The sequence below is a fragment of the Punica granatum genome, chromosome 8 (assembly GCF_007655135.1).
Source record: "Punica granatum isolate Tunisia-2019 chromosome 8, ASM765513v2, whole genome shotgun sequence".
Lineage (NCBI taxonomy): Eukaryota > Viridiplantae > Streptophyta > Magnoliopsida > Myrtales > Lythraceae > Punica > Punica granatum.
The window spans coordinates 17,151,659-17,161,408 of record NC_045134.1 but is presented as its reverse complement, the minus strand read 5'-3'; the positions used below and the strand labels follow the sequence as shown (position 1 = coordinate 17,161,408).

Genomic DNA, 9,750 nt, shown 5'->3' with positions numbered 1-9,750 from the left:
AACACCTTCGTCGGGTTTCATTCAAATTGCAATTTAATATTTGCAGCTATATACATATATAGTCTTCCTACTCGGATAATTTTTGTCAACATGACAAATTCATCATCCGCGATTGGATCCCCTAAAATTAATCCAACGTGTATACATATATATATATATATATATAATCACCTTGATCGCGTTTTCAACAGTCAAAGTACATTTGTCGTCGACTGCCAAAGCATCATTTCAAGCAATACATGCTGAGATTCCTTGCTGAGTTCGATATTTAAAGCCTACATGGGGAAAGAAGTTTCAACCCGGAGCTTCCTGGTTACAGCATTAATGGTGATACAGCACAGGACTCTTCCAACAGGCTAGGTATTGAGTATAAATTTACTTTACGAGCTGATGATTTCGATTGAGTTTCATATATTTCATCCATTTCCAGGTTATGGCAGTGCTTGATTCTTCATAAAAAAAAAAATATATCAAGACGAGGATTTCTTCAATGACGAGTCTGCGGTTGATATACTACGAACTGCAGGTCGAGTTTGCAAAACGCTGAATCTCTCCGGAGTCGAAGGCCAAGCCTTTTGTTCTTGTTCTCAAGAACATTTAGCTTCTCTTTGTCTCTCTAGCTAAAGCAAGTGAGCGCCTTTGCGTTCAAGAGCGCCATACTGGTAAATTTCTTTTGGTCGGAAGGTTTGGTGACGATGGTTGAAGTAGAACTTACTTCGAGAGAAATTGTTAAACCATCTTCACCTACGCCTGCCCATCTAAAAAAATTTGACCTCTCACTCATAGACCAACTCATGCCTCCAGTATATTACTCGTCGATCATCTTCTATTACGACTTGAGTAATTCTCCTGGCAATCGATATACCCCAACAATCTCTTCCAAGATGAGGCAATCACTTTCGCAAACGCTGAGTCACTTCTATCCGCTCGCCGGGAGAATCCGAGGCAATCTTCACGTAGAATGTAACGATGAAGGGGCATTATATTCCGAGGCTCGAGTCGACTGCCATCTTGCAGAGTTCCTAAGTATACCCGATTTGGAAGCCTTGGGCAAATTCCGCCCTGTCCCTACCATTAGCACTGTACCTGTAGAGGAAGCCGTTCAAGTTGCTGTTCAGGTGATGTGGATATAATTGATATAGTAAGATAAAAAAAAATTATTGATATTTCTGCCATTAACCTTATTGTTCGATTACGATCTGTCCACGGGCTAAATCTGGTTCTGGCTGTATAATCAGGTCAATGTATTTTCATGTGGGGGAATTGCCATCTGTGTGTCTCTACTTCACAAGCTAGCAGATGGCACTCTGATAGGAGCCTTTGCGAAACGATGGGCTTCCATATGTAACGGATGTTATACCAAACAACCTCCATCACATTACTATAGAGAAGCTTCCTTGCTCTTCCCACCAAGATCAATGCTTCCTAATCACGCATCCAATTGGTTGCTCTTCGTGAACGGTTCAAAAGGCCGTGCCGGACGCTATGTGTTCGATCCCAGTTCCATGTCGAAACTAAAAGCCCGAGCCTCTAGCTCGAGCGTCCCGAACCCGACTGCTATCGAGGCCCTCTCTGCCTTCATGTGGAAACATCTCGTGCAAGCAGGAAAGGTGAAGTCAGGGGCCACGTCGAAGCCGTCATCGTTGATTTCCCACGCCGTGAACCTCAGGAGCCGAATGGATCCAGTGTTGCCAGAGCACTCGATCGGGAACATCTTCTGGAAGGCATACGCGCATGTTGATGATCAAGCTGCTGATGCTGCATCAGAGGCGAAACTGGTTGAATTGTTAAGGAAGTCTCTCTCGAAGATCGATAGTCGTTACCTGGAGAGAATGCAAGGGGATGAAGGAGTTTCAGTAATTTCAAAGTGGTTGGAAGAGGCTGGGCGATTATACGGAAAATGTGCGCCGAGTTATTATGCATTTAGCGATTGGTGCAAGCTGAGCTCGTATGAGGTGGACTTTGGCTGGGGAAAGCCGGGCTGGGTGAGCCCCGGTTGCATGGACCTCGGAACGATTATAAATGGAGCCTACTTCGTAGAAAGCGCTTCGAAGGGAGGAGCGGAAGTGTGGTTGATTTTGGATGAAGAGGAGATGAGGGCCTTGGAAGGAGACCAAGAGTTTCTTGCTTTTGCTTCCATTAATCCCAGTATTTCTGGTTGTATTATGGAGGAATAAGTTCTCTCTACTATCATTTTTTTTTTTACCGTTGGACAGTAATTATAAAAAAAAAATCAGAAAGTGATCGCTAATTTTACTATAGAATATATCGAAAAGACTGGTGACTCCCTGCACTTAGCCCATCGCAGCAAATAGAATGTTATGTACAATCCGAAAAATACAGCAAATATTAGGCAGAATATACTTAATGAATCGAAAAATAAGTTAGTCCTGGGAAAATACGGGTAGTATTAGTAGCATTTGCTTTCTATTCTGCCATCGCTGCCGCATCCGTGGATACTCTGCTACTGCCCTTTCAACAATGGCCTCGGCGAATTTGATTGAGGCAAAGGAAGCACCCACCAAGGTCGAACGGAGTTCTAGCCTCGAGGTTTCCTCAGCATCATCCATGGCAGACGAACAGCAAATTTGACATAACAGAGCCTCCTCTGCATTGGGTGAAACAAGTCTCGACGCTGCGACTCGCGTGAAGCAAACTCAAACAAGCCAGTTTTCTATTAAGTATATCATTGCAATTTGTAACCGGAAAAACAAAAAAAAAAAGGATACTTGCGAGCAGTTCCTAACGTAAGATATACTCAGAGAAATTGATTCACATGATTTTTCAATTAAAAATAAATCATCACTAAAATACAAAGAGAAAAAATGTCATATGGATCAAAATCCAAGTCGACCAGTGGAGAAATATACCAAATCCTGATTCCAATATCACATATCCATGTCATTGCCATCCCATCACAGGTAAATACACTTGTAGTCGCTATCAACACCCCGATTTGGTCCACCGACGCTGTGTGGATCCGAATTTCGTCTCGTCAGAGCCCGCATGCGTACGTGTTGAACGCACGACTTGGAAGTGTCCACCTTTCTAAGGATGCCTGACGGGCACGCGTGAGGAATGACCACTACCTATTTACGACTTGAAGATCGAGGACCGATAAGTTACTCGAGTTTAGGGATAATAAATACACCTAGTTTGCAAAGGCATATGATCTGCGGAATCAGGAGCTCTAGATTCGATGGTTCTATTACGTGTGGATCTATATCCCGTACACCCTATTAGTAATTTGTCTAAAATTTACCATTTTTAATTAATTTACCGCTTTATTAGGTTGCGCTTGTCTCATCCGATTTGACATCGTAAATTCGTGGAAGTGATCGATGCGAACTAAGAAATCGAAAGAGGAGCGGATCCTCGGGGTCAGGGGATTGATCAACAGTCCTCGGGTCTTAACTAACTAGACCATGATGGCTAGTTTACCTCGTGAACTGGGCCCGTGACTCGTGCGGTCCCGCTTGTCTCAAGGACTCATAAACCGGCTCGATCGATTTCGACTTTCAGACCTCACGCTTTTTGATTGGGATCGTTACATAAATGAATATACAAGTAAATGCCTCAAAATGTACTCTCTAATAATAAATACAAATTACATCAACAAGATCACAGTCGTTTTGCGTTTGGCCAATATTTCGCTCATGCTCACCATAATGCTTGGAAAGACCGAAATCGAAATTAATATGACACAAACTCATGTGAGCTAGGGGTCAGGTCCGACCGGACAAGCGGGTCCAAGGAGACCGAACAATCCTCAAGTTATCTGCGGGATCATTAGAGCTCCCGGGATTGTCTAGCCTCGTTTCGCCCACTCCGACTCGAGTCATCTCCCGCTTGGATTCTACTAGGGTCGAAATGGTGACTCGAGACTAGACCTCATATAGCACTCCAGTTGCACGCAGTCGGTGTGCGAGCGTTGGATCCCGTGATCGATGGTTTGAGCATTAGACCCGTGTAAACCATATATTATAGGTTCGAGCTTGAACCGTCACAAAATAGACAAAAACTGTTAAAAACAGATAAAAACATATAAGTGGTATGAATTGATTGCCATGTTTACGTGATTATCAGATTATAAGTCGGGCTTACTCAGCAGACATGTCTTTGTCCTAAACAGACATAAACAAAAACGATGTGTGTGATGAAAATCGGCCATAGCCTGTCCTAGGGAAGGTACTTAGCATGTGATTTTGTTTACAAAGGACTTGACAGACATGATGTCTGTTGTCAAGCCCCGAATGTGTGAGTTTACTTTAAGTTATTCTGTATTGCGACATTGAGAACTTAACAGATTATGACGGAAGTGTTTTTATCATAAACCTAAGACCTCATTTTCTGTCCCGCCTGTTTTCCCATGTTCGGATTATACCAGGTTGGAAGTTAATCTATTTTTCGTGTTTTAACCCATTCTTAAGCATAGACTTAGGGAAGTGGGGGTATGAAACACCACAGGAGAACCAGGGTCTTTGCTCATGTCCCCTGAGGGACCAAACAATATTTCGCAAGCCGTCCCCGCTCGTGCCTCTAATCCAATTCCCTGAGTGCCCGAATCTAAACTAGGGTGATAGAAACATGTAGACGGGAAAGGGAGGGTAAGACGGGTGACAGTAGTACCTAGCAGAACATAAAGAGGCAGCTCATCAAAATAGCAACTTGGAGAAGGAAAAGAGGCACGGTTGCCATACCAGTATCTCTCCGCAAGCAGTCTCCTCTGAAACACAAAAGAATCTGCCTAGCCTCTTGCTCTGTCATGGCCTCGTTTGCTCTACAGATAGTGTTCTGCATTGCTTCCTGTGCAGTGCCAGATTTTGAGGCATCTAGAACCAAAATAAATGACCACTTCAGATTGTAAACACTAACCTAAGTCACTGAGTCATATGTGCAGCTAAAACAAGGATACGTCCAGTCATATTTCTGTAAAACAAGACACATCATATGGTTGGTGAAACAAGACAGCTTGTTTAAGATACTCTTGACTTTAAGCGCATATAAAAAACTACGCCCAGCCCATAGGAAGCATCCATTAAAAGTGAAGTCATGGGCATCAGGTGAAGCGGCATGTTGAAACACGCATAATAATCAAAGCTAGTACGCTTGCACAAAGAAAAAAAAACAGAGCTAGTCCTCATTAAAGATTTCAGAGGTAGCTTGTGAACAAAAAAATCTAATACGCAAGAATTAACAGAAACGCAGCACAATCAAACTTGGGTCTTACCATGTTTGCAATTGAGATCATGAAAATGTTGCCTCCAAGGAAATGATTACATTATGCTAATTATCCACGAGACTAATAGATGCTGCAGCACAACTCTCACGGAGCACAGATAATGTTGTGATAAATCCAACCTGATACTCAGAAAAGCCCATAAGACAAAATTATCGCGCCGGCTAGTCCTAATCACTAGACACTATATTAGCTATGGAAGACTGTACAAGACCGGTAAGCTGCCCATGATCATTCTGAATTGAATTCTATTGAACCTCTCGTGATTCTACTCTGTGTTCACAATAATAAACTAGTAACTTGCAATTGACATGGATAAGAAAATACGAATCCTAACAAAAAGAAGGTCCAAACCAAATTTTGTTTTTGTCAGTGAAATAAAATGTTGGCACAAATGACTAACAGTTATTTAATGCCTTTGCATGGAGATAACTCCATACAAGACTTACTGGCCAGCGCCTATCGATAAGCTTGGACAAATGATCTAGCCAGAATACCACTGCCAATGACAATCAAGTTGGCAACAATCTTACCAAAAATCAGAAAAGAAATAAATCCAATAACTCTTAATCAATAAAAGAAAAAAATATTATTAGAAGAGGGAAGTGAGACTACATCTGAAAAATTTAATAAAAGCGCCACTATGGGGGTCCCGTACCTTTTCTATTAACAATGATCACTCATTTTGATAAACACTCTTATTCTTTATTAACTATTCCACTGACCACTTCATTTGATTTCTTGATTGCCTCGCCGAGATTCTGAATAAGTCTCCCTATATCATCAATACGAGTTCTAGGATGTGCAACAGAATCAATACTTCAAATTTGAGATGGTTGGACGCCCGTGGGCTGCTGATTAAGTGATGGAGCGGGGGTTCCAATGCAGGATGAATCAAGAAATTTCAGAGCAGGCAAGCATTGATTTGAAATGCGACTTGGCCGTAACTCTAGGAATCCGAGCTTATATACCTGTCAAGCCTCTCCCTCAGGGGAGGAAATATTACTCCAGAGCATGTCAAAACATCAAGGCTATGAATCACCACCCCTTTTCTTACAAGGTTGCTGAAAGATGATAAAACCCCTCTCGTGATCATTTCTTTATGTTCCATATCACAGCTGTCAACAAGAAGAAACAGAAACTCGAGCAGGGAATTCGTGATTTCAACGTACTTGGGCACGGAATGTACCATCAGTAACATGGCAGGCTCAATATTCATGACTTCATCAGCTCTTTCATTGAAGAAGAGCCAATCATAGAACAACGCCAGCTTCGCATTGGCTTCAACATAATTTTTCCGGCAAGACTTAAGGAGCCAGCCTATAACAGCCCACCTCGGTATGACGTCCGACTGAATGATTTCCTTAGTCGGGTAGTGCCCACAACATATGAAGCGTACACTATCGCATATAAGAGTCTCCCTGTTGGGGCTAAACAAGTACTTGCTAGCAAACCATGCCTGGTGCCTCTTCTGAACCCTGAGCTTCACCAGGGTGAGCAAGAATCGCAGGTGAGTCTCCATCAAGGGAGGAATCTGAAGCAGAAAGTATCAGCTCAAAGTCCAAGTGGAATTACAACTGTGCAATGCTCGAGAATCCTGAGGTTTCAAACACACTGGGATTCAAGACCAAATCTTTCCACACGGCTCGGAACTCGGGCAGATGAATCAAATCCTACAGCAGTCTAACAACATCCCTCCCAACCTTCAAGCACAAATGAAACTGCTCCCTCAACATCTTTACGCAAAACTCGGTCTCTAACCTCGCTAAAGCTTCTAACTTGGCGTTACGACTCGTGACCCGATAGTGATCAGCTAACAACCGCAAGAACACATACAACCCACCGGTCAAGACCATGGGCTCTTCCTCCAGCAAACAGTCCCATTTGCTCAGAAATAGTCACCAGATCGAAAAACAGCCATAAATTACCATCACTGAAGTCCCCACGATTTGCCTCGGTAAATCCACCAGAAGCCTGTCAAACCCGAAGGCGGAAGACCATCTCCCCGGTGACCCGCAGGAGTTGATTCCTGGCCGAATCGACGAGCTTCTCGAGCAATTCATTGGCTACCCGAACGAGGAGGTTTACGAAGAAGGCGTACCCGTCGGAGACGACGGCGTGTAAGTGCTTAATGTGAGGTTTGGCGTGATGGGGTTCCGTCAAAATCCCATAAAGGATTGCGCGATTGAGGGCCTGGTATTCATCTGGAGTGGGGATCGTGAGGGGGAAGGGCGGGCGGCTGGAGGTTGTGTTCCAGAAGGGTGAAGGCTTGTCGGAGAGAGAGCTCCAGTTGGTTCTCTGCTTCGTCGGTTGCTATTCGAAGCAGATTTGCCGCCATGGAAGATTCTTCTGAGTAGGAAAAAAATGACATCAGAAATAGATGAGTTTGGTTGGTCCAAGCATCATGTCTTCCATATTCCTACATCTAATTCTACTTGGTAACATTAATGGTTCGACTTCGACCTTTAAAAATTTGCATTGCGTCCGCTTCGATCAATTTTCTGACCAAAATGAGTCGAAAATGATAATAAATTTAAGAATTGAATTAATCATATTGTCGTTAAAGAGTAGAAGTAAAAACAATCTACAACACTCTACAACGTAAGATGGATATGAAAAACACACATTTGTTAACGTGGAATAGAACTTACTGTTTTAAGAAACTTCCATGTTAACGTGATGGCAGAAACCCAAACAGTTGAACCTGCAAATTAGAACTTTAGTAAAGAACATATTAAACTTCGAGACAGTCAGTTAATAACATGGTGTAAGAACATCACCTGTAAGACAGTAAAGAAATAAGGACAAACTGATGAAAATTGTTTAGAGAATCTTGCCGAGCAGTGCAAGTATGAGGTGACGAACAAAGAACCATAGAACTGAAATGTGATCCGTGTCTCTATATATATATATATATATATATAGGGGAAAGAGTCGATTGTAAACTGCAGAACTGTCTTCTGGACTAAGGAAAATTGCAGTAATTTTTTTGTAAAGACTTAAGCAAAATGATGGGGTTAGAATTTGGCCACCTTCAAACTGCAAGTTTCATGGAGATAGATATTAAATACGAAGCAGATTAAAAAAGAACACCTCATGGTTATATGAAAGGAAATAGATGAAAAAAGAAACACCTCATGGTTTCATAAATGCGCAAAAGATAGACCATAGGGGGCAGCTCAAGCTCTCATTTGTATAAAATGAGAGATACAAATATTTATCAATAAGTGGAAATATAAATTGACAAAAGATTACCACGCGACCTATAGATATTTTGAAGCTTTACAGTGATCATTATCATTATTATTTACTTATATTAATCCTTTCGGACATCATTATCTTAAGTTCCTCATAGTACCATATGAGCTTCCGAATGCATTGCACGGGATTATTTCTAAAATCTATTTTGTGAACTCTTCAACAAATTTGTAGGATACTTAAGTTGAAAATAATTTTAGACATTAGAATGGATTCTCCACCAATTTTATGAACGAAAATTGCTTCCCTTTAGAAACTAATGTGTTGAATTATGTGATTATTAGGGAGAGAAGAGAAATTCCATTGAAATATGAAAATATTACAACAAAAGCCGATTTCTATTAATTCCCACCAAGTCCCAATCACAGCAACTGAGCAGAACAGAATGTGGGCAGACATACTACAGAGAAGAAATTAGGGTTCTTGCTGTCACTTCTTCCTCCAGGCTTTCTTCTTGCCTCCAGTGGCCCGCCTCTTGTGCGTAGAATCACGGGAGATACCTGCGGAGCCATCGAAGCAGATATCAGCCGGAACACTACCCCCATTGCAAAACCTGACACTGCAATCATATCGAACTTACAATCTATAAGTCAACAGAGGAGAACGTGCGCCATTACGCTGTACTATCTTTTGGTACGGAGGCGACAGTTTTAATCGTATATCTTTTTAAGGATAATTACACTGGTGGTCCAAAAAGTTTCACCAATGTATCAAGTTGGTCCAAAACGTTTTTTTTGCTACTTGATGGTACAAAATGTTTCAAAAGTGTAACATGATAGTACAAACCGTTATTTCACCATTGACACCGTCAAACGAAGCTGACGTGGCCGAAACGTGGCTCTGATATGTTTTTAGGAGTTGGTGGAACGTTACATGATAATTCAAACTCTTTTGAAGTTGTCACTTAATGGTTCAAAATGTTTTACAGATGTAATATAATGGTACAAAATATTTCATTAATTAACTTAAAGGTCCACTCATGTCAATGGCGAGATGACGGTTTGTACTATCATGTTACTATTTTGAAACATTTTGTACCATCAAATAATAAAAAAAACTTTTTGGACCAACTTGATACATTAGTGAAACTTTTTGGACCACCAGTGTAATTATCCCATCTTTTTATCATGTAAATATATATATCATATATACCAACGGGGCTTGGGCTCCGCGATAGGCCCAGTTTCTGATGTAAAATCACCAAAAAGTCCCCACCTTCTCTTTATATTTACGTCCGAGTCCTCCGGGTTCCC

The 9,750-nt window shown here is 41.7% G+C and overlaps 1 protein-coding gene and 1 pseudogene across 2 annotated transcripts; one reads left to right on the top strand and one right to left on the bottom strand.

The window, feature by feature from the left end:
* The first annotated feature begins 262 nt into the window (after positions 1-262).
* On the top strand, positions 263-2,266 carry LOC116187460 (vinorine synthase-like). Of its 2 annotated transcripts, none has more exons than XM_031516155.1 (3): positions 263-360; positions 431-1,118; positions 1,239-2,266. In XM_031516155.1, exons 2-3 carry the CDS (start codon positions 696-698, stop codon positions 2,175-2,177), a joined length of 1,362 nt encoding a protein of 453 aa, XP_031372015.1. In that variant the 5' UTR covers positions 263-360; positions 431-695; the 3' UTR covers positions 2,178-2,266. The 2 variants fall into 2 exon arrangements, with proteins under 2 accessions (XP_031372015.1, XP_031372016.1); XM_031516156.1 differs by having other exon boundaries at positions 292-360; positions 527-1,118.
* Positions 2,267-3,572: 1,306 nt separating this feature from the next.
* LOC116189532 lies at positions 3,573-7,692 on the bottom strand (annotated as a pseudogene).
* Between the last annotated feature and the right edge of the window lie 2,058 nt (positions 7,693-9,750).

What these genes read in the sequence shown, in the direction of transcription:
- LOC116187460 (XM_031516155.1), top strand. Translation starts at nt 696, where the DNA reads ATGGTTGAAGTAGAACTTACTTCGAGAGAAATTGTTAAACCATCTTCA. An exon ending in CCGTTCAAGTTGCTGTTCAG is followed by an intron (nt 1,119 to 1,238) that starts GTGATGTGGATA and finishes CTGTATAATCAG; the next exon opens with GTCAATGTATTTTCATGTGG.